Source organism: Choloepus didactylus, chromosome 2 (genome assembly GCF_015220235.1).
Source record: "Choloepus didactylus isolate mChoDid1 chromosome 2, mChoDid1.pri, whole genome shotgun sequence".
NCBI lineage: Eukaryota > Metazoa > Chordata > Mammalia > Pilosa > Megalonychidae > Choloepus > Choloepus didactylus.
In genome coordinates, this window is record NC_051308.1 from 109,984,857 (window position 1) to 110,010,302 (window position 25,446).

At 37.6% G+C, this 25,446-nt stretch overlaps 1 protein-coding gene across 6 annotated transcripts in view; it reads left to right on the plus strand.

Annotated features, from left to right (window-relative positions):
- ASH1L (ASH1 like histone lysine methyltransferase) overlaps positions 1-25,446 on the plus strand; it is a 337,510-nt gene that overhangs the window by 125,142 nt on the left and 186,922 nt on the right. For all 6 annotated transcript variants that reach the window (XM_037825772.1, XM_037825775.1, XM_037825773.1 and 3 more), the window contains one exon: positions 10,533-10,634. In XM_037825772.1, the coding sequence (XP_037681700.1) occupies positions 10,533-10,634 (102 nt within the window). The remainder of the gene's footprint in view (positions 1-10,532; positions 10,635-25,446) is intronic.

Sequence of the window (25,446 nt, forward strand, 5' to 3'; positions counted from 1 at the left end):
ATTCTGAAAGCAGCAACAGAAAATTGATCCATCACATACAAAGGAAGCTTGATAGAACTATGTGCGTATTTCTATGTGGAAACCATGGAGGCGGGAAGACAATGGTATGATATATTTAAAATACTGAAAGAGAAAATCTGCTAACCAAAAATTCTATATCTGGCAAAACTCCTTCAGAATTCAGGGAGAGTTTAAAATATTTTCAGACAAACAGACACTGAGAGAGTTGTGAAGACAATACCTGCTCTACAAGAAATGCTAAAGGGAGCACTACAGGCAGATAGTAAAAGACAGGAGAGAGAGATTTGGAAGGCTGGGGGCATGGATGACACTAGAAAGAAGGATAGACTGGGACTGTATAACTTAGTGAAACCTAGAGTGGTCAGTAATGGTGATTAAATGTTATAATATAAGAATCTTTTTTCATGAGGGAGAGCAAATGAATGTCAACATTGCAAGGTGTTGAAAATTGGATGGTATAGAGGAAAAAGTACAATCCATGCAAACTAGTCTATAGTTAGCAGTAACATTGTGATATGCTTCCATTAATTGTAACAAAAGCAATATACCAAAACTATATGTCTATAAGAGGGGATATATGGACCGCTATGGGATTCTTATTGTTGGTGTTGTTGTATGACCTTTTCATTGTATTTTATTTTAATATTTTTCTTTTATTTTTTTATTCATTTTTCCTCCTCTTCCTCTTTCTTTGCAGTAGAAATGGAAATGTCCTCTTATAGATTTTGATGATAAATGCATAACTATGTGATTATACCATTCATTGTTTACTTAAGATGGATTGTATGGTATGTGAATAAAACTGTTTAAAAATATAAACCATTTAAAATAAAACTGTGTAAAATACAGGTTCTGGAGAAAATGTGGAGAGAGGGATGTACCTATTCACTGTTGGTAGGGAAGTAGAATGGTACAGCCCAGCTGGAGGGCAGTGTGGTAGTTCCACAGGAAGCTAAGTGTGGGGTTGCCCTATGGTCCTGCAACCCTGTTACTGGGTGTATAATTTGAGGTACTGAGAGCGGGGACATGAGTAGACATTTGCACACTGGTGTTTGTGGTGGCACAAATAGTATGTTGAGTGAAATAAGCCAGAAATGAAAAGTCAAGCATTATAATGCCTCACTAATATGAACTAACAATAATGTGCAAACTCTGAGAATTGAATCTGGGAACATGGGTTATCAGGGGAAAGCTTATTGTAAAGGTTCATAGATCATAAGTTCTTAACAGCAGTCATATCTTTTCATGAGTTGTAGTGGTTATTTCTAAATTTTGAGAAGCTGAGCTGTTTGTGATCTGGTTGGTCCCTGGAGCTTTGGGTGACTGTCTGGCACCTGGGACTCAGAGCGAGAGTTTGGCAGCTTGAAGTAGCTGTTAAAGAGGCTGTAAAGGAGATCAGACTTCGACTGTAGCCATGAATGAAATTGACTTGGTTGATACTGGGGTAGGTCAGAATAAAGGGCAGAGGATGATATTGACTGTGTTTTAAAACTTTGGCTTCTGTGTGGGACCAAAGGAAGAGATGTTTATTTGGTGCAAAATCTGCATTTTCTCTAGCACACTGTATAAGTTAACTTGTTTGGTTAGTTTACTCAAATACCATAACTACATGGAACCCTGAATAGAGAGTGATATCGGGATGGTTGCATAGGTTAGTGTGAAGCCCCTATACTTCCCAGAGTAATTTGGGGAGAGAATAAAAAGTATTTGCAAAGCCCTCTTGAGGGACTGGGGGAAAATGTGGAAATATTAAACTTCACCTGGGGAATTCCTGATATTCTTGCAAGCATTAGGAACTACCAGTTCAGTAGGCCAAGCCCTCTATCTTGGGGCTTGCCCTTATGAAGCTTGTTACTGCAAAGGAGAGGCTAAACCTATTTGTAATTGCGTCTAAGAATCACCTCCCTCTCTATGAACTGGAAAGGTGTTGGCTAACTACAAAGGAAAAGTTAAATTTCAGCCACTGAAGCTTTATTTCGTATCCCCCCTTTTGGTCAAGAAGATGTTCTCAGTCCCACGATGCCAGGATCTTATTCTTACTCTGATTCTTTCTGGTGTAAGGAAAGTGGTCAAGAATAGATTGGGGTGATGAAGGCATGACCATGTGACAGTACTGTGAACAGTTGATTGTACACCATAGATGATTGTATGGTGTGTGAATAGATCTCAAACTGAATTTAATTTAAAAAAAAAGTAAATGAACAATGGGGGGAGGAGGGGAAATGGATGTTTTGGATGTTCTTTTTTATTTTGATTATTTTATTTTTTGGAGTAATGAAAATGTTCGAAGTTTGTGGTGATGAAAGCATAACTATATGATGACGCTGTGAACAACTGACTGTACACTTTGAATGATTGTATGTTATGTGATCATATCTCAATAAAATTGCACTAAAAAAGGAAAAAAAGTATGAGTCTGAACATGGATGAACCTTGAAACGTTATGCTAGGTGAAATAAGTAGACACAAAAGGACAAATATTGTATGATTCCATTTATGTGATATATCTGGAATAATCAAATTCATAGAGACAGAAAGTAGATTTGAGGTAACCAGGGACTATGGTAGAGAATAAGAAGTTATAGCTTAATGGGTACAGAGTTGCTGCTTTGGGTGATGAAAAAGTTTTGGTCGTGATTGTAGCACAACATTGTTAATGTAATTAATGCCACTGAATTGTATGCTTAAAAATGGCTTTATGTTATACATATGTTATCACAATTAAAAATAATGAAGACTTTGAATGTAAATACTTAATAAATAATGTTAATATTAATAAACATCATTGTATTAATTCAATATATTATATTATGGTTCAGTATTATATCATAATTATTTAATATCAATGTTGATAATAAAAATAAATAAATACTTTGTATGTAGCCTAGAGCAAGATTTAGATAAATGATTTTTTAAGCCATGAGAGTGATAATAAAGGATGAGCAGAGTACTTAAAGGAGCCTGTAATCAAGAGTATCAAATATTACAGAGATCAGTTAGATAAGGATTGAAAATGGACAATTGGCTTTGCATTTAGGTTGTCTTCAGAGAAGATCAGTTTCCATAGTGACAGATGTGACATATCTCCGGGTAGGAAATGAATGAAAAGTGAGGATTTGCAGACAATTAAAATTCTCCTAAGAGCTTTGAATATTTTTTTCTCTTTTGTAGCGGTCTTAACTGGTTTATTATTTATTCTTTCCTTATAATTACATATTTTGTCAAAGAAGTAATAGCATTCTCTGACTCTGTGATTACTCCACTAGCATGTTTTTCTCTGAAAGTATAAAAGTATCAAAACAGTTTAACTAAACTTCATGTTATTTTAAATTGACATCCTGAGTCTACAGTTGATTTTTACATACATAACTTGAATATAGATTCATTTTACATTATTTTGGTATCCTATGAGAATGGCCAAAAAATTTATCTACCATGTGTTGTAAAAGTGTTGATTACATTGGCGGCATTATTATCCTGAAAGAGTTCTTAAAGCCAAAGGTAGAACAATTTAACTAACTAAAAGCAGCAGTATTGGACTATAAGCCAAATAATAAATTAAATATGAATGTGTGCTGACATAAATATGAAGGGAGGGAGGGAGGGAAGGAAGCGGGGAGGAAGGAAGGAAAAGGTGGAAATCTTCCTTATAGAAGAATTCGAAATAATATATGTACATCCTCCCACTCTGGGAAGGTGGGGCTTAATTCCCCTCCTGTTGGGTATTGGCCGGATTTAGTGACTCACTGCCAAACAAAGGAGTATGGAAAGGGGAAAATAGTAACTTTATAGTGAAGACATCTGACAGCACCTTATGTAAGTGCTCAAACTTAATTTCACCAGTGATATCATGTTGATATCATGTACCCCTGATATGAGAAGGGGACTTCATCTCAGTAGTACTCTCCCTAAAACCCCATAACCACAGTCTAATAGTGAGAAAACACCAGGAAAAAAAACACACTAAGGGACCTTGTGCAAAAACCTGACCACTAATCTTGAAAAGTATTAGGTCATAAAAACACCAGGAAAAATTGAGAAATTGTCACAGATCAGAGGAGTCTAAAGAGATACAACTACTAAATATGATGTGTATTCTAGATTGGACCTTGAAACAGGTGAAATATGAATAGATTCTGAAATTTAGTTAGTTGTATTGTACCAGTATTAACTTTTGAGTTTTGACAGGTGTGCCATAATTATGTACTAACATTAGGGGAAGCTGACAGACCTTCCTTAGTATGTAGCCTGGAGCAAGGCATTTAACCTTTCTTTCCTTGCTTCACAAATGGGGAGAGAAACTGACTTACCATGTCAGCATATTTAGAGTAAACAAGTCACATAAAACATTAAAAAGAATAACTGGACAAATCATTTTTATGTTCATGTTACATAGCTTATTTTTCTATCTTGTATATTAACAGTCTAAAGTCAGTTTGATGCTAATGAAATTAATTATGCACAAAGACCAAGAATTCTGGTTCCACCTGATTTGAATAAGTGGCTCTATTTAATTAAATTTTCTATATTATATAAACATAAAATACACCCAGTTTCAAGTTTTTGACCTGGAAGTCAGATATTCCATCTCTGATTTTCAATATTTTTAACTCATGGCTGACTGCTGATGGCAGATCCTGCAACCTGAATTCAAAACCAGGCAGAGCATTTTGAGTATTTTTCACGTATTTACAATTGCAACTTGCAAGTGATAGAATAAACAGAGGGGGTATTATTGTATGTGATTTACTTCATATACGTATTATATGATGCACTCAGTTGATAAGTAGCTTGTCCACCAAGAATAAATTAGGACGATCTTTCCTTTTTATATGGAAAATATGTATTCACTTTAAAAGCATATTGGTTGAAGCAAAGCATACTCAGTTCTTGTTCTGTTTTCTTTTTAACTGAAGAGTGAAAGGATTGGTGGTCAGATATAGTGATTGGGGACAATTTCTCTCCTGTTGCTTAGAAGATACACCCACAAGTGAAGACATAAAAGAGTTAAGTGTGAACATGTGTAGATGAACGCAGAAAATTGATAGTGGTGGTTAGTGCAGTTCTGGGAATTTCCAGAGGAATTCCATTTCAGTGAATGATCTGATTTGGGCATTATGAGAAGTAGCCTAATTAGAGGGGAAACAGACTTTTTAGTTTAAAAATCACCGCTCCAGGCTTTGAATCATTCTTTCTGTATTGCATTTAATTGGTGAGTCAGATGAAATATGTTGCTTTCAGTAAATGTATTTCCCACAATTGGAAACAGCTGTTTTTATTGTGAAACCAGCTTTTATCCTAGTATTCAGCTCATTCACAAGAAGCTCCCAGGGCTGCTCTGAGCTGTGCACTGTGCCAAAAGATTCAAAACTTGAATCTGGAAACAAAAAACTTGATTAGAGATTTCCAATTACTTGGTATTTTATGTTCATATTCTCTTACTATGGTAGCCATTTTTTTTTTTTTTACAACAAGCTTTAATTCAGTCACTGTTAATATTCTAAAATAGCCTTGACTTAACATATAGAAGAGAAGAGGAATTTCTTTCTTAAAACTAAAATTTTGTAAAATGCCTTGGTTTTAATGGGAAAGAGTAATTTAAATGTTAGCTTTTTTAATATAATATTTTAAATAAATTTATATTATCTTTGAACTTACTAATGCGTAGTATCCTTGCAAATCTAGCACACCTAATCTGTTTTTCCAGAGCGTACCCAAAGATGTTTCTGGCATTATTACTATGAATACTCCTTCTGGCCATTCTCTAATTATTTGATTCTTTAATGTTGAATTCCCAACAGGGTGTGACCAAAACTCAAGCTATATTAAGTTATGAAAATTTTTATGGTGAATTTAGACTAAGGGAATACACATTTTATCTGGCCAACTGTTGGTCTCATTCACGGTGTTCTTTTGCTAATTTATATTTGCTGCCCCAGAAATTCCTAGTATTTTAGCCTAGGATACTCGGGGCTTCAATGAAGTAGTTAGGTTGAATCTTCATTCTGTTTTTCCTTTGTGATACTCCATTTGCCCCCACAGACCTATTAACAGTACGAATTTTCTTGATTTATGGTGATATCTTTGCCCATTTTTCTGTACCCTCCCAGCTGGGGATCTGTAAAGGTAGTATTCCTTTTTACCTTAGATTTGTTTTCAGTTCCTACTATGTAGGCATCAATCAAGATCTCTTGTGACAAATCAATTTCAGAATTGCTTCTTGGTCTTTAGCCATTTTTTGCTTGTAATATAAAGAGTACCAGATTCTTATCCCTTTATATAATCCATTATGTTCTTTTTTTTCCTTTCTCAACTTTCTGACATTCTTACCAGGATTTTATCTTATGGTTTTGCTATATAAGTATCATCTTTCTCCCTTTTTGATCTAAATTGACATAAATGATTCTTCCCAAAACTGGTCTTTATCTTTAAAATCTCGTCAAATAATGGCCAGATAACTCCAGAGATTCTATAATCAAAGCTACTTTCAAGACTTCTTCAAATTTCCAAGTTTTCTTAAATTAAGTCCTCTTTATTGCCCCAATTTATGACATTCTCTTTTTTTAAGTCTCCTTCCTTACTAGAAGCCTGCCTTCTTTTTTACATGAAGGCCTTTATTGCCAACCAAAGAAAAAGAATTTACTCCTAATAATCACCTTACCTTTATTTTGAAATCCAATTTTATTTAGGTACTTTTGTGATTTATCTATATTTTCTACTTCATTTATGTGGGTATAATTTCTGAACATATTTCTGAAGCTGTCATTTGAGTGTTAAAACACCAAGTAGTGTTTCCCCCAGTAGGTTTTGTGGGTTGAGAAATTCCCATTTATATTCTCTGTTTACTTCTGAAGTAGTTAATTATCCTGCTTTATAGTATATTGAAATGAGAAATGATGGGAGCTCTCTGATAACTAAAATTATATGTGTGTTCTTCATGTGTATTCTTTGAGGAAGAATCTGATTTTCTAGCTCTGCTTTTCATGAACTGGAGTACATACAAACATCTTGCCCTTTGAGAAATGGAGGGTCTTCACCCATCCCTCTAGGCAAATCAGAAATGACCGCTTGTGAGATATCAGCAAACATTCATCACATGATGGAGACAGCAACAAAGCAGTAACTCCCCTAAGGAAGCAACCATGAATTAGAAGAACCAAAAAGCCAAGGAGGGGAAGCAGAAAGCTACTTTCTCCCCTTATAAAGAGATGAACAGGAGACCAGACGCTTTCTGAGTGTGACTCATTTCTTGGGCACATCCAATTGTATTGCTCTACTTCAGAGCATAATCCCATGCTTCGAGAAGCTATAATGAAGAGTTAGTGAAGTAGAAGATTAATTTCAGAAGAGCTTGTTCCTACTTTGCAGGTACCTACCAGCCCTGGAGATACCTATCTTACTAGTATTCTTAATTGAATAGTTGGTTCACTTAATTTAAAAAAAAAAAAAAATGCTTGACATGATAGGTTAGTTCCACCTCCCTATCTGGGCATAAGTCCCTGCCCTTCTTTCATTCTTGTTTATAATATTGAATGTTAGCCCAAGCATGTTTGTGACATTATTAAATATTTAGGGTTTAAAAATTCCATTATAAGCATAAGGAGCCAATTTATGTATAATAGTTGGTAACATTTATAAAACCCTTTGAATTTTATAAAATGATTTTTACATTATCTCATTTTGGACTCACAACAACCCTATGACTTAGACTGCTTTTATTAAACTTAAATTCAGTCAGGTTTACTTGTCTAGTTTAATTAATAGCAGAGCCAGGAGTCAAACCCAGGATGCTTATAACATAGGTTGTGACCTTAACACTATACCACTCACTGTATTGCCTTTTGTTTTAGATTTTGAAACATAGACGTATATTGGCCTCTATTGAAATGGACATGCTAGTTCTCTCTAGGCATTATCTTATTCTTCGCTAGCAACCCAACTGTGTAATGGGACTTACAAAACAGTACATTTCTGGCATTATTGTAGATAATGTTTGCAGATTCAGTATGATTTCTGCTGTTAAGTCAGTTTTAACATGCTTTTTAATACCTTTACTGGGTGGTTACTTCTTGCACATAAGTCATAGCATCATCTCCTACTCCTTGGTTGCTTCACATAATTAGGAAATGTTAATTTTAGGTATCCTCTTCCTCTCAACTGCATTTGTAAGCACTATTTGTAAATGAATTAGGGGTCTAGAGCTGATAATTACCAAGCCCTACAGATCTGTATCTCAGGGATACAACCTATTCCTCTTAAATCTGGACTGTTGTTAAGACCAGCTCTGCTCTATATGAACAGGGAATTCAAACAGACTTAAAAATGAAAAATGGAAATCTTCCTGAATGAAATGTTATTCCAACCTCCTGTTAAATCCAAAGAATAGGCTGCTGGCCTCCATTACTTTCAGGAAATGAAAAATGGCTCAAAAGCTAAGTGAGCTAAGCCATCTCTTTCTCAATTGTTTCAGTTTCTCAGGAATTGCTGTAATGCTGCCAATAACGATCTCCGGGGATCTGACCCCCATTCCACCTCCCACTGCCTCCTCTGCAGCTCCAGATGCCACCCAAAGAAGGAGCTTTGAAGAAAGTGCCTGTACCCTCTTTTACCCTGAGGTGGGTGAGGCCAGGCAGGGTGATTCTCAGGATTTCCTGATGATCAAAGGTATAGTTGAAGCCTTCATCAAGACTTCTTGAAGATGACCAAGAAATTTGGGAACCGTTACCAGATAACCTAAGAACTGAAGACGGAGCTCAAGAATGGATGGCACAAATGCCACCTGAAATGTAATACCTGATGAAATACAAGGCCCTAAATAAGCTCCTTGAGGGCAGAGACTGATATTCTGTTTTTATATCTCTCCCCCCACCTCCACAATGTCTAGCATATTCCTGTACTCAATAAATGTTAATTTATGACTGAGAGATAAGACTTTATAAAAAAAGTGCTCTCGAACCCCTTCTTTCCCTAGCCATTAAATCTAAGATCATTTTTCCATTCATCAAGAATGGTGATAAAGAGATTCAATTATGTCTCAAGCTTCTTGGCCACTGTTGTCCACTGTCTTGGCTGACTGTCTGGATAGGAAACATGTATCTTCATTTATGCCCAGGCTTTGCTTCTTAAATGTTTCACTATATTTCAGTCTTTGGTGGAAATTGTATCTTATCTGAACCACACTTTAGGTGGATTTATTATACTATTGATTTTAAAAATCTGCTTTGTGTCTGTTTTTAGGATTCAACAATAAATAGTCTTGTTTCTTGAATAGATCTAACATCAGACATCACTGTTTTTCAGACATAGGATGTGCTTTCACAACATCAATTTCCAAAAAATCCAACTTGCTATCCTTGAATGATAACACATAGTCATATCACTGAACAGTGCTGCCAGTGGCCCACTAAGAAAACTTGTACAGTGATATGATTTAAGATACTACTTAATTGAGACAAAGCTCATGTTTTACTGTTTTTCTTAAAGAAAGGGAAATATTAGAAACTTAGCTCCATTGACTTCTTCTGACCCCAATTTGTACTTCATTGAATTAGTCATTTCTTCCTTAAGGAGTCAGCTCTCAATCAGAGGCAGATCTTAAAAATCTCATCTTCACCTATTTGATTTCTTGTACATTTTTGTGCCTCCAGTTATATGTAAGGTGTTTTATTTGTAATTTTTTTCAAATTAAAAGTAAACATTTTCAGAGTGCTATTAGTTTTTTAGCATATATGAGGTAGACATTTATCTTGTTTTCTCAATAGCTGGCTTTTCAAGTTATAAGGAAATTAGTAGTAAAACCGAGTATATTTTATTCAGGAAAATAATCTTTCCTGAATGACATGCTTTCTCTTGAGCAAAAGGTGTGTTAAATTATGCTGTGCTTATTTGGGCTTTGGTAAAAGTATCAGACTTTTTGGAAGGAAATTGAGTTTCTTTATCTTCAGGAGTTTTTATGTATTTAGTCAAGGAACCTTAAGTGTACAGATTTAAAGGGGGTTTATTCTGTTTCATGGATAAATTAATCACCAATTCTTTGAGAATATGCTATCAAGGAAAAACACAGAATGTGAACATGATCTCTGTGTATTGAATAAGATGTGTGGATTTAAGGTCCAATCCTTTACTTTTCATCTTTGATTCCATTAAATGAAATTTTTAGGTTGGATCTGGTTTTCACACATCTACTATTTCTAATTAATTGCATTGTAAGTATGTCTCATAGTGGTTATATATAACAAAATCATATTTTCTGCTTGTTCTTCCACTAAAACTAGTTTTTCCTCCACTAATGTAACAGAAGAAATTCTGTATATGGGACCTGTGGAATTCTGTTGGCAAAACCTAGTTTGGTTTGTTCTCTGCTTTTGTCCTCTTATTGTCACCTTAAAAGTCATATTATTACAGGGCATGGCAGTGGCAACAACTAAAATATTACAGTTTTAACACAGAATGGTTTGACATTGCTTTTAGATTTGAATTTTCCTATGATTTTTATCTCTTCTCATTTCCAGGTTCCCAGCCAACTTCAGATAAACCCTGCCAGCGACCATCAGAGAGCACAAACTGTAGCCCTACCCGGAAGAGGTCATTATCTGAGAGTACTTCTTCAACAGGCAAGTGCTATTGGTTCTACCCAGAGTTTCAAAATAGTCTCCCACCTGTTACTCGTGAGCATGTACTTAAAATATAATATTGTAGAAAAGCAAAAGTGTTTATGGGATATAATAGTCAGTAATAATGTACATTGAAACAACATAGCAGTCTTCTCCTTTTACCCCTACTTTATTAGAAATGTATATAATCCAGGGGGAATAATTCAAAATAAATAGATATGAGAGGAGGCAGACACAAAAGTAGAAGTTTAGAAAGATGAATTGAGGCTAAAGAGTGAGTAATGTGACAGAGGACTATGGTTTGAGGCTAAATAAAGACTTAGATATATTTAAGTGTGTTCAATAGTGTAATATTTCAAAGGTATATTCACAAATCCTTAAGATATGCAAAACAGTATTAAGTGGTGAGAAGAACCTTTATTAATATTCATTTTTAACCTCTACTTTTTAATTTCTAATTTTTGTACATTTTTAAATACAGCCTATTAATATAGTATAACATTTGTAAAATTTATAAGTAGATTTAGAGTATGCTCCTAAGTTTCTTTTTTACTGATGGTGTGCTAAGGATTGAAAAGTAAAAATCATTTTTAATTAAATTTATCATATTTAATTTATCATTAAAGATGAGTAATGGTAATTTCACTTCAGGCAGTGGGAATAATATAGTCAAGGGGAGAATAAATAATGAGTTCAAGAAACTAAAGAAAACATCTGGGGTGGTTGGTGTGAAGACAGTCACTGAATATGAGGCTGAAAGTGTAGTTAGGGACCAGTCATGTAGGACCTTAAGAACACTGAGAAACCATTGAAAGTTTTTGGCAAGGAATTTCCTCTTATCTTTTTATTCATGTGTCTTGGATTTGAAGATCTTTTATGACTTACGATCAGAACATTTGACATCTGTATTTGTACAAAGCCTTACTACCTCATTGTATAATTATAGTATCTGTTGAATTTATTAGATTATTACCTTCAACATTTCCGAATCTCTTCGTGAATACCATTATGCGAAAAATGCAGTGATTTCAAACAGCAATGATGGTTCTGCCTCGCACATAGCTTGATTTTTATACTACCTCAGAAAGACTTGTGAATTCTTTTAAAATTTTTAAAAATGAATTTTGGCATTGCCTACCTAGACTAGGATCCGGCAAACTACAGACTGTGGTCCAAATGCAATCCAAGGCATGTTTTCATGCAGCCCTTAAGCTAGAAACAGTTTTTCCATTTTTGAAGCATTTGGGAAAAAAAAGAAGAAAAACAATATGGACAAAAAACATTTGTGACCTACCAAGCCATTTACCATATGGCCTTTTACAGAAAAGTTCGCGGATTAATGAGTTAGTATGAATACTAAGCGCTAGGGATACAAACGTTGAGTAAAACAAAAGTCCTGCCCTCAAGGATTCAGACAGATACACCAATAAACAGTGTATTAAGTGCTGTAACCGAGCAGTGTACAAAATGCTGTGACGTGCAGAGAAACTCAGGCACCTAACCAGTTGGGATGACTAAAGAAGACGTAACGTAAGTGACACATGAATTAGTGTATCTTGAGTTAGAGTAGACAAAAGGAACAAGATGAAGGATAAGAATGTATTTAACACAGTGGCACAGAACATCCAAAGAAAAACACAAAGCCATGAAATAGCGTGATGTTTTTGGAGAACAGCTAGTCATTGGATATGACCTGTGCAAACGGTATTATGTGATGATGTTTGGAGATGAGGCTGTAAAGATAATAATGGACTGTATCACATATATGTTTTCTCATCCAAAGGAGACTTTATTATAGATGTAATTGGGAGCCATTGAAGGATTTTGAATTGGGAATAAAAATTATTTGATATATTGTATCAGTCAAAATAGGCTAGGTTTCCCAGGCCAAAATTTAATTCCAAAATCTTGATGGCTTAAAACAGCAAAGGACTGTTTCTTTGTTTATGTTAGGCTTTTTGTTTGTTTTTATGAGGAACAAATGCTTTTATTTCACTTGCTGTTCAAGATGCTCTTATCAAAGTACACATTTAAACTACTAAAAAATAATTTAACAATAAAATGAAAACCAGTTTTTTTTGCATAATTATTTTGTTTATGTTATGTGACCATCATGGGTAAGCTGCAATTCTGCTCTATGTTGTCTTCCCTCTAGGACCCTGGTTGACAGAGCAGCTTCTGTGTGGAATGTTGCATGACACAGGGCACATAACATACTACTAACTGGCTTTTAAAATTTCTAACACATGTTACTTATCACTTTACAGTGCTAAACTAGTCACATGGTTAAGTGATGTCAAGGATGGTTGGGATATATAATCCTCTCAAGAGAAGGAGAGTGAATATTTGTGAATATATAATAGTCAACCACACATGGATTTAGATAACTGCTAAAAAATTGAGTAATGGAATTCGGCAACATAAAAGTGTGAAGATGGAATAGACAATGAATTCAGATTTGTATATATTTAATTTGAAGTATCTTTGAACTATTGAGAGAGATGTTGAGTAGGCAGTTGGAAATAGTCATTTATAGTTGGAGAGACATCTGTGCTAGAGGTACAGATCTAGCATCGTATGAATTAAACTTTAATCTAGGAGTAAATGGCATTACCCAGGGAAAAAGTGTAAAGTAAGGAGACAACAGGGATGGAGACCAAAGAAACATTAGCATTTGAGAGGGAAATGGATAGAAAATGTCAGTGAATGAGACATCAATAGGAAAAGTCAAAGAGTACATGTCATGAAAGCCAAAGAAAGAGAGAATACAAATTAGAAGATAGTAGTCAACAATGTTAGATATCACCGAGAGGACAAGAAAGATATGGTCAGAAAAGCGTCAAATGAATTTATTGGGAAAGTAATAAATTGTTTGGGACTGGGAATGAGAGCAGTTTGGGGGATTGAGAATGAAAAAAGGCACTGTTATAATGCAGGTGGCATTGGAGCAAATTAGAGCTCTTCATTTCCAGCTATGTGATAGGTTAGATGTACAGAGCAAACAGCTTGGTTCCTAAAACCTAAAAATCCTGTATAAAATTGGAAACTATTTATTAAAGCATGGCTGATCTTTGAAATAAGACAAAGAGTGGGAAACTGGAAACTTTTGGAAAGCTCAATTCAACATAGGTAAAGAGCTTTGGAGCTGCCTAACATCTGTTTGATTCCTGATGACTTAGTGCCTGGTTAATGGAACATGTACAGATGCAGAAACAGAGGACTAAGCCTAGGACTCTACCAGGTAAGAAGATCATATCTGAAGTCTGTGCAAAAGCTGAAACCCCCAAAAGTTAACAGGTATAACAGTAAATAGAAATAAACATATTGCAGAAGAAGATAATTCCTTATTTCAGTTTTGGCTGTGGAAGGAGCAGGAAAAAGGGAGTTCCTGACCACAAGCTCATACTAACCCTTATATTACCTCTAAAACCCAGAAAAAATTAAAATGTATCCTTAGTTGGTAGTACCGCAGGCCAAATGCAGATATTCTAGATAAATATTTCCGTTAAATATAAACCTAAGCTTTCTTGTGATCAGTATGTCCCTGATCTTGATTGACATACCATTATTATTTACTGTAGCAGTGCATCAATTGACAGCCTTTACTTTTGCAATTTGAAGACAAATAACAGAACCAAAACCATCTCCTAACCTTCTAGGTTTATTTAGAAATATATCTCTAGAACTCACCATCTTTTTAATCAACTGAGATATGTAAACAACTGTAGAAGCAAACAATTATCTACATATTTGGATAAGATACATCACATTCTGTCCTTGAATTAATGTCATTGTTTTCAAATGCATCCAAATAAATCATATAATAGAGTATATAATTTTACTGACAGCTGTCCTTTCGAAAATCTGCACTTTTTAGTTAGATCTGGTTGCATTTGGTCAATTTTCTAATTGTAACATTGGACAAGTTATATAGACTATTCTAGCCACAGGTTTCTCATCTCTAAATTGAGATTACTTCTGTTTACCTAGCAGAATAATGTGGATTAGAGAAAAACTATATAAAGCTCCTATCATTGAATTGGTCCTTGAATAAATAACTTTAATTTCTATTGTTGCTGCTGCAAACATTAATCCTCCTATTAATTTTATGAGGTTATGGAGAAAAGAATTAGGTCACACTGGAAGACAGGACAAATTGGTAGAGAATAACAAAAGAGAAGAATGGAAAGATGTATAGTCCCTTTTGATGAATAGCCATAAATCTTGAACCTTTGCTGAATTCTAGGCCCTGCTTGTATTTTATTCAGTGAAACTCCACAAAAAGGGCAGACAACAACCAGGAAGTTGCAAGCTGAGAAGTTCCCAGAACTTCACAGGGCAGAGATATTTGAACAGTGATTCCCCCGAGTGTAGGTCATCAGCTAGGGCAACCATGGATCCCCATTGGAGTTACACCTTAGCATGGCTAAATCATCCCTGAAATAAAAGCTACATTATACACCCAAACTAGTAAAGATTAAAAATAGGACTCAGAGATTCAAACTGTTTCACAAGTAACATAGCTTAGAGCAAATCTTAACATTTTTTAAAGGAAGACAAAATCCAGTTTAACGGTATAACATCAAAATCAAAAACATCTAATCTTGACCAAAAGGGGGGAAATGAAAGGAAATGAAATAAGCTTCAGTGGCAGAGAGATTCCGAAATGAGCTGAGAAGTCACTCTGGTGGGCACTCTTACACACAATATAGACAACCCTTTTTGGGTTCTAATGAATTGGGGTAGCTGGCAGTAGATACCTGAGACTATCAAACTACAACCCAGAACCCATGAATTTTGAAGACTATTGTATAAAAATGTAGCTTATGAGGGGTGACAATGGGATTGGGAAAGCCATAAGGACCACCCTCCCCTTTGTCTAGTGTATAGATGGATGAGTAGAAAAATGGGGGAAGGAAACAGACAGACAGACAGACAAAGGCACCCAGTGTTCTTTTTTACTTTAATTGCTCTTTTTCACTTTAATTATTATTCTTGTTATTTTTGCATGTGTGGTAATGAAGGTGTCAGGGATTGATTTTGGTGATGAATGTACAACTATGTAATGGTACTGTGAACAATAGAATGTACTATTTGTTTTGTATGACTGCATGGTATGTGAATATATCTCAATAAAATGAATATTAAAAAAAATTAATAAAGGAGAACCTAAGATGGCGGCTAGGTGAGACAGAACAAAAAAACACCTCCTTGAAAAATACTAGATAAAAGCCAGAAAGTGACCCAGAACACCAGTTCCAGCGATGCACCAGCCGGACAAGTTCTGCTAAATCCACAGGGACTGTGCATTTGGTGAAACCAGCGGTCTGCATTCTGAAACGATTGAGTGAGCCGGCTGAAAGTCCAGCAGCCGTGCGGCGGTGTGGGGAAACTGTGGGTTGGCGTTTGGAGATGGACTAGTTCTTTTTTTAAAAAAAAAAAAAAAACGGGACCGGGTGTAGTTACCACCACGGTGAGAACCGTGCAGTGAAGCACGGCAGGAGCAGACTGTGCCAATGTCTCGGTATCTGGCTTGGAGGATAGCCCGCTGCTGATTGTCTCGGGGCCAGGGAGGCAGAGGGGAGCCAAAAGGAGAAAGAAACCATGCCCCTTGCAGCCATCTCCCCAGCGGGTGGGGGACGCTCCTGCCTGGGGCCCAACCCACAGCCCAGAGCCACGCCAAGAAACCCAGTGTGACAGGGAGTGATTCCCACAGCACCGCGCACATGCCACAGTATCAGCTGTGGACAGTGGCCTTTAGCACACCCACAGCTAATTGTCCCGGAGCTGGGAAGGCGGAGCTGTGCGAATGGGGGAAATTAACATGCCCCATTCAACCATCTTTACAGCAGGCTGGGAACGCCCCTGCATGGCCCAGCAGCCCAGGGCTTCCTTGGAGTGCTGGCACACATTTGTGACGTGGCACAACCTTCCCTCAGCAGAGGTGCTGGAGAAGAGTACAGCTTAGAAGGGGGACCCGCTTGGAAATCCCAGGGACCCTACGTGAATACCAAGGACTTGTGGGTCAGCAGCGGAGACAGTCTGTGGCAAGACTGAAATGAAGGCTTAGACTCTTGCAACAGCCTTAAATCTCCGGGAACACCTGGGAGGTTTGATTATTAAAGCTCCCCTGCCTCCCTAACCACCCAGACACACACCCCACATTCAGAGTGGACAGCACCAACAACACACCCAAACTTTGTGCACCAATTGAACCCCACAAGAGTCAGATCCCCACACACCACAAAGACTCAGTTGGGGATAACTGACTTGAGGGGAATAGGTGACTCATGGACGCCATCTGCTGGTTAGTTAGAGAAAGTGTACGCCACCAAGCTGTAGATCTGACAAATTAGAGATCAAGTAAAGCAAATGCCAAGAGGCCAAAAACAACAGAAAATCTTAAAGCATATGATAAAACCAGATGATATGGAGAACACAAACCCAAACACCCAAATCAAAAGATCAAAAGAGACACAACACTTGGTGCAGTTAATCAAAGAACTAAGGAAAGACAACGAGAGCATGGCATAGGATATAAAGGACATAAAGAAGACCCTAGAAGAGCAAAAAGAAGAAACGGCAAGAATAAATAAAAAATAGAAGGTCTTATGGAAATAAAATAAACTGTTAGCCAAATTAAAAAGACTCTGGATACTCATAATACAAGATTAGAGGAAGTTGAACAACAACTCAGCCTCCTCGAGGACCACAGAATGGAAAATGAAAGAACAAAAGAAAGAATGGGGAAAAAAATCAAAAAAATTGAAATGGATCTCAGGGATATGACAGATAAAATAAAACGTCCAAATTTAAGATCCATTGGTGTCCCAAAAGGGGAAGAGAAGGTTAAAGGTCTAGAAAGAATATTCAAAGAAATTGTTGGGGAAAACTTCCCAAACCTTCTATACAATATAAATTCACAAAGCATAAATGCTCAGTGACCTCCAAATAGAATGAATCCAAATAAACCCACTCCAAGACATATTCTGATCAGACTGTCAAATACTGAAGAGAAGAAGCAAGTTCTGAAAACAGCAAGAGAAAAGCAATTCACCACATACAGAGGCCACCATGGAGGCAAGAAGGAAGTGGCACGACATATTTAAAATTCTGAGAGAGAAAAATTTCCAACCAAGAATACCTTATCCAGCAAAACTCTCCTTCAAATTTGAGGGAGAGCTTAAATTTTTCACAATCGAACAAATGCTGAGAGATTTTGCTAATAAAAGACCTGCCCTACTTCAGATACTAAAGGGAGCCCTGCCGACAGAGAAACAAAGAAAGGAAGGAGAGAGATACAGAGAAATTTAACAGACATATATAGAACATTACATCCCAAATCAGCAGGACACCCATTCTTCTCTAGTGATCATGGATCTTTCTCCAGAATAGACCATATGCTGGGACATAAAACAAGCCTCAAAAAATTTTTAACAAACAATTGAATTTATTTAAAGCACATTCTCTGACCACAATGGAATAGAAATAGAGGTCAATAACCATCAGAGATTTAGAAAATTCACAAACAACTGGGGGGTAAAAATGGGGGGGAGATGAAAACACATTCCCAGATAATCAAAAGCTGAGGGACTTCATCACCAGTAGATAGTTCTATAAGAAATGCTAATGGGAATTGAGCAGGCTGAAAGGAAGGGACACTAAACAATTGACTGAAACCACAAGAAGAAATAAAGATTTCCAGTAAAGATCAAATGATAAATATATATACCAATACTACTGTATTTTTGATTGTGACTCCACTATTTATTTCCTACCAGATCTAAAATACATAAACTGTAATGATAAATCAGTGGTTTTGGACTCAATGTAAAATATGTAATTTTTGACAAGAACTACATAAAGGTGGGCGAATGGAGGAGTATAGGAATACAGTTTATGTGTCCTATTGAAGTTAAATTGGTATCAAAGAAAAACAAGATTTTTAGAGATTTAAGAGGTTAAATTTAAGCCCCATAGTAAACACAAAGAAAGTATCAGAGAATATGACCATAGAGATGAAAAAGTAGAGTATGGGTTATGAGAAGTGGGGAAGAGGGCAATGGGGAGTTAAGAAATGAGTGTAGGGTTTCTGTTTGGGTTGAAGGGAAATTTCTAGTAATGGATGGTGGGAAGGTGATAGCATTGCAACATTCTAAATGTGATTAATCCCACTAATGGAATGCTAGGGAGGGGTTGGAATGGGAAGATTTAGGCTGTATATGTGTTTCCACAATTGAAAAAAAATAGATAATGACAATTAAATGCCAAGGATGATCCTGGATGGGATCTGAGGATAGAAGAGAGGAGGCTCAAAGGGACATAGTTGGGACAAAAGGAAAAAAAAAGGAAATCTAGAATGTAAGCTTTGTATCAGTGTTGAATTTCTTGAACTTCTTAGCTGCGCTTAATGGGATTGCATAAAAGAATGTTCTTGTTCATGGGAAATGTATATGTAAGTTATATTGTTCAAGGATGTGTGCAGCTTGCTCTCATATGTTCAGAAGACAGCAACAGATGATGGAGGATAAGGAGGGAAGGAGGGAGGGAAAGAATGAAATGGTGGTGTGACAGGATGTTAAAGTTGGTGGATTGGGGTATCAATGAGTGGGGTCGGGGTATGCTGGCGTTCTGTATATGGGGTTTGTATTGTTTTTGCAACTGTCCTGTAAGTTTGAATTTATTTCAAAATAAAATTTTAAAAAAGTTAATAAAGAGGCAAAAAAATTAAGACATGCTAAGAAGTAAGAAAATATAATTCATAAACAGAAGAAAAATTAATCAACGGAAACCTCCACAGAAATGACATGCAATAAACAACCAGGAACAGCAAGTAAATAATCTGGAACAACTGCTGGGGGACGACCATGACTGTCCACACATCGTACACCAACCTGGAAGGGATGGAATGGCTGACATCGCAGCTTAAAAGCTGTAAGTAAAAACTGCAGAACTGGGCTGGGAGGCCCATCCCCCAACAGCAGGCTGAGCTGTAGGACCTCATTGTGGCAGAAAGCAGCAAGCTAATATAGCTCAGCCCAGCTTCAAGTGGGGTTTTAATTAACAAATGTGGACTGCTGATTAAAAGCTACAAACATAGACAAATCCCTAGGAAGTAGCAAAGTGCCCTGAGGTCTCTCCCAGTGGAGGGGGAGGTGCTGACGGGGGGGAAAGAAAACTGAGAGAAAAATACAAAGGCTTTTAGATATAGCTGACCTGAAATAGCCACAAGGAGCCTGTATCCCAGGAGAGGAAGCCCAGAAGACTGGGTGCTGTTGCTCACCAGTGGGCAAAACTGGGGGGCCATGGACTGGCTCTCAAAGGGGCTTTATTTCCCTTTTCCTTTCTCTGTCTCAACCTGAGTGACTCAGTGAGGAAAGCCTCAACCATTTTCAGTTTGCAGCACTCTGACCCAGACAGGTGGAGTTAACAGAGTCAGAGAGACAAAGGAGCAATTCAAATACAGAAGATAGCTTTGTAGGGGTTGTATCCTCCCTAAGAGGAAGGAGGTGTGGCTCTGCTCTAGCGCCGGCCCACCCTTCAGAACTCAGACCCCAGGGCCTGGGGGGAAACAGTCAAAACAGAAACAATTTAAACTGAGAAGTAAAGGGGCCACACCTCTTTACACAAGTGGGCAGCAACATGCTGACAGGCGCCACCTGCTCTGCAGGTTAGGAAAAGCACGGCGGCTACAGGCCTCACAGGAAAGTCTGTCAGTTTTCTAAGACACACCCTCAGGGAAACCTGACACTGAATATAGACCCATTCTGAGACCTGAGCCTTTTCTGGTCTGGAAAGTCTGATTGGGGTAACCAAGGAAACCAGATGCCTAGACAACAGAAATCTACAAATCACACTTGGAAAAACGAAGATGTGGCCCAGTCAAAGGAACAAGCTTACACCTTGATTAAGATACAGTTGAGATATTGTTTCACTTTAATGGAACAACCAGTTAAAGATTTTCAGAGAGATATGCTAAATCAGTTCAAAAACCTGGTCAATGAGTTTAGGGAAGATATGGCAAAAGAGATGAAGGATATAAAGAAAATACTGGGCAAACATAAAGTAGAAATCGAAAGTTTGAAAAAGCTACTGGCAGAATCTATGGAAATGAAAGGCACAGCAGAAGAGATGAAAAACACAATGGAGACATACAACAGCAGATTTTAAGAGGCAAAAGAAAACACTCAGGAACTGGAGAACAGGACACCTGAAATCCTACGCACAAAAGAACAGATAGGGAAAAGAATGGGAAAATATGAGCAACGTCTCAGGGAATTGAATAACGACATGAAGCGCATTAATGTATGTGTCATGGGTGTCCCAGAAGGAGAAGAGAAGGGAAAGGGGGCAGAAGCAATAATAGAGGAAAAAATCAATGAAAATTTCCCATCTCTTATGAAAGACATGAAATTACAGATCCAAGAAGCGCAGAGTACCCGTAACAGAATAGATCTGAATAGGTCTATGACAGGACACTTAATAATCAGATTATTAAACATTAAAGATAAAGTGAGAATCTTGAAAGCAGCAAGAGAAAAGTGATCCATCCCATACAGAGGAAGCTTGATAAGACTATGTGCATATTTCTCAGTAGAAACTATGGAGGCAAGAAGGCAGTGGTGTGATATATTTAAGATACTGAAAGAGAAAAACCGCCAACCAAGAATCCTGTATCTGGCAAAGCTGTCCTTCAAATATGAGGGAGAGTTTAAAATATTCTCTGACAGACAGACAATGACAGAGTTTGTGAACAAGATACCTGCTCCACAGGAAATCCTAGAGGGAGCACTACACACAGATAGGAAAAGACAGGAGTGAGGGGCTTGAAACACACTGTGGGGTGATGGTAACACAACAATGTAAGTACTCTGAGCAAAAATGACTGTGACTATGTTTGATAGAAGAAGGTTAGGGAAATGTCGGACACCAGAAGGAAAGAAGGAAAATAAAGACTGGGATTGTTTAACTTATTTAAACCTAGAGTGCTCAATAATTGTGATAAAATGTACAAGTATGTTTTTACATGAGGGAGAACAAATGAATGTCACCATTGCAAAATGTTAAAAATGGGGTGGGATTGGGGGAAAAATACAATCAATGCAAACTAGAGACTATAGTTAACAGAAAGAGTGTATTATACTTCCTTTAATATAACATAGGCAGTATACTAAAGCTAAATGCATATGGGGGGAGAGGACATAAGGTAAGGCTATGGGACTCTTGGCATTGGTGATGTTGTCTGACTCTTTATTGTACTTTAGTTTAATGCTGCCTTTCCTTTTGTTGCTTTCTAGCTGTCATGTTTTGTTTTTTGTTTCTTTTTTTCTTTTTCTCTTGTCCCTCTACCTTCTTTGACTCTTCCTCCTCGTTGAAAAAATGGAGATGTCATTATATAGATAGTGGTGATGGTGGTGAATACATAAATACATGACTATACAGGGAACCAACGATTGTTTACTTAGAATGGAATGTATGGTGTGTGAACAAAACGGTCTTAAAAAATGGATTGATGGAAAAACCTTGAGGGCACTATATTGAGTGAAATAAGACAGACACATAAGGACAAATATTGCAGAGTCTCACTGATAGGAACTAATTATAGTATGTAAACTCATAGACATGAAATGTAAGTTATCAGGATATAGAATGGGGCTAAAGAATGGAGAGTGTTTTCTTATTATGAGCAGAATATTCAACTACAGTGAACTTAAATGTTTAGAAATGGACAAGTGATAGTAGCACATTGTGAGAATAACTAACAGTGCTGAATGGTGTGTGAATGTTGTGGAAAGGGTAAGCTCGGAGTCACGTATGATTCAAGAAGAAAAGTTGGAGGTTAAACGATGGGACTGTATAAAACAGTGAATCTTGTGGTGGACAGTGTCCGTGATTAACTGTACAAATATTAGAAATCTCTCTCATGAACTAGAACAAGTTTATGACACTTTAACTTGAAGTTAATAATAGAGGGGCATATTGGAAAAATATATACCTATTGCAAACTATATATTAAAGTTAGTAGTATTTTAACATTCTTTCATCAACAGTAACAAATGTACTGTACCAGTACTATGAATCAGTAATGGAGGGGGGTGGTTAGGGGTATAGTAGGATTTGATTTTCCTTTTTGTGTGTGTCTTTATTTCTTTTCTGGAGTGATGAAAATGTTTTAAAAATTGAAAAAAATTAATTGTGATGATGGATGCACAGCTGTATGATGGTACCACGGGGAATTGATTATACACCTTGGATCTTTGGATAACTGTATGGTGTGTGAACAATCTCAATTTTTTAAAAAAAAGAGGGGGAAAAAAAAGAAGAAGAAATGTACAACTGCACAACTATGGGAACTAGAAAGTGAACAGCAAATTAACCCCAGACAATTGGGGTAACTAGAAAAAGAACAGCAAATTTACCCCCAATTCAAGCAGAAAAAAAGAAATAATATGTATTAGAGCAGAAATAAATGAAGTTGAGAACTAAAAAAACAACAGAGAGATTTGACAAAACCAAAAATTGGTTCTTTGAAAAGCTCAATAGAATTGATAAACCCTTAGTTAAACTGACAAAGATAAAAAGAGAGAAGATACAAATAAAGAAAATCAGAAATGAGAGGTGGGACATTACTACTGACTCCACAGAAATAAAAATTATCATAAGAGAATACTTTGAACAACTATATCCCAACAAATTACATATTGGAGATGAAATGGGCAAAGTCCTAGAAACACACAAACAGGCTACACTGACTCTACAAGAAATAAGACAACTTCAACAGACCAATTAGAAGCAAAGAGATTGAATGAGTCAACAATCTCCCAACAAAGAAAAGTCCAGGGTCAGATGGCTTCACAGGTGAATTCTACCAATCATTCCATGAAGAATTAGTAGCAGTCCTGCCCAAATTCATCAAAAAAAATGAACAGGAGGGAAAACTACCTAACTGATTCTATGAGGCCATCACCACCCTCATACCAAAACCAGATAAAGTTTCCCCAAGAAAAAAAAAAATTACAGACCAATATATCTTACAAAGTTAGATCCCAAAATCCTCAACAGAATACTTGCAAAAAGAATACAATAGCACATTATAAGAATTATGCGAGGCGGGGCAAGATGGCGGACTGGTGAGCTGTATGTTTTAGTTACTCCTCCAGGAAAGTAGGTAGAAAGCCAGGAACTGCGTGGACTGGACACCACAGAGCAATCTGACTTTGGGCATACTTCATACAACACTCATGAAAATGTGGAACTGCTGAGATCAGCAAATCTGTAAGTTTTTGTGGCCAAGGGACCCGCACCCCTCCCTGCCAGGCTAAGTCCCGTGGGACGAGGGGCTGTCAGCTCCGGGAAGGAGAAGGGAGAACTGCAGTGGCAGCCCTTATCAGAAACTCATTCTACTGATCCAGACTCCAACCATAGATAGACTGAGACCAGACACCAGAGAATCTGAGAGCAGCCAGCCCAGCAGAGAGGAGACAGGCATAGAAAAAAACAACACGAAAAACTCCAAAATAAAAGCGGAGGATTTTTGGAGTTCTGGTGAACATAGAAAGGGGAAGGGCAGAGCTCAGGCCCTGAGGCTCATATGCAAATCTCGAAGAAAAGCTGATCTCTCTGCCCTGTGGACCTTTCCTTAATGGCCCTAATTGCTTTGTCTATTAGCATGTCAATAACCCATTAGATCTCTGAGGAGGGCCCGTTTTTTTAATCCTTTTTTCTTTTTCTAAAACAATTACACTAAGAAGCCCAATATAGAAAGCTTCAAAGACTTGCAGTTTGGGCAGGTCAAGACAAGAGCAGAACTAAGAGAGCTCTGAGACAAAAGGCAATAATCCAGTGGCTGAGAGAATTCACTAAACACCACAACTTCCCAAGAAAAGGGGGGTGTCTGCTCACAGCCATCATCCTGGTGGACAGGAAACACTCCTGCCCGTCGCCAGCCCCATAGCCCAGAGCTGCCCCAGACAACCCAGTGTGACGGAAGCACTTCAAATAACAGGCACACACCACAAAACTGGGTGTGGACATTAGCCTTCCCTGCAACCTCAGCTGATTGTCCCAGAGTTGGGAAGGTGGAGCAGTGTGAATTAACAAAGCCCCATTCACCCATCATTTCAGCAGACTGGGAGCCTCCCTACACAGCCCAGCAGCCCAGAACCGCCCTGGGGGGACAGCACTCACCTGTGACATAGCACAGTCGTCCCTCAACAGACGACCCGGGGTGCACAGCCTGGAAGAGGGGCCCACTTGCAAGTCTCAGGAGCCATACGCCAATACCAAGGACTTGTGGGTCAGTGGCAGAGACAAACTGTGGCAGGACTGAACTGAAGGATTAGACTATTGCAGCAGCTTTAAAACTCTAAGATCACCAGGGAGATTTGATTGTTAGAGCCACCCCCCCCGCTCCCTGACTGCCCAGAAACATGCCCCATATACAGGGCAGGCAACACCAACTACACACACAAGCTTGGTACAGCAATTGGACCCCACAAGACTCACTCCCCCACTCACCAAAAAGGCTAAGCAGGGGAGAACTGGCTTGTGGAGAACAGGTGGCTCGTGGACGCCACCTGCTGGTTAGTTAGAGAAAGTGTACTCCACGAAGCTGTAGATCTGATAAATTAGAGATAAGAACTTCAATTGGTCTACAAATCCTAAAAGAACCCTATCAAGTTCAGCAAATGCCAAGAGGCCAAAAACAACAGAAAATTATAAAGCATATGAAAAAACCAGATGATATGGATAACCCAAGCCCGAGCACCCAAATCAAAAGACCAGGAGAGACACAGCACCTAGAGCAGCTACT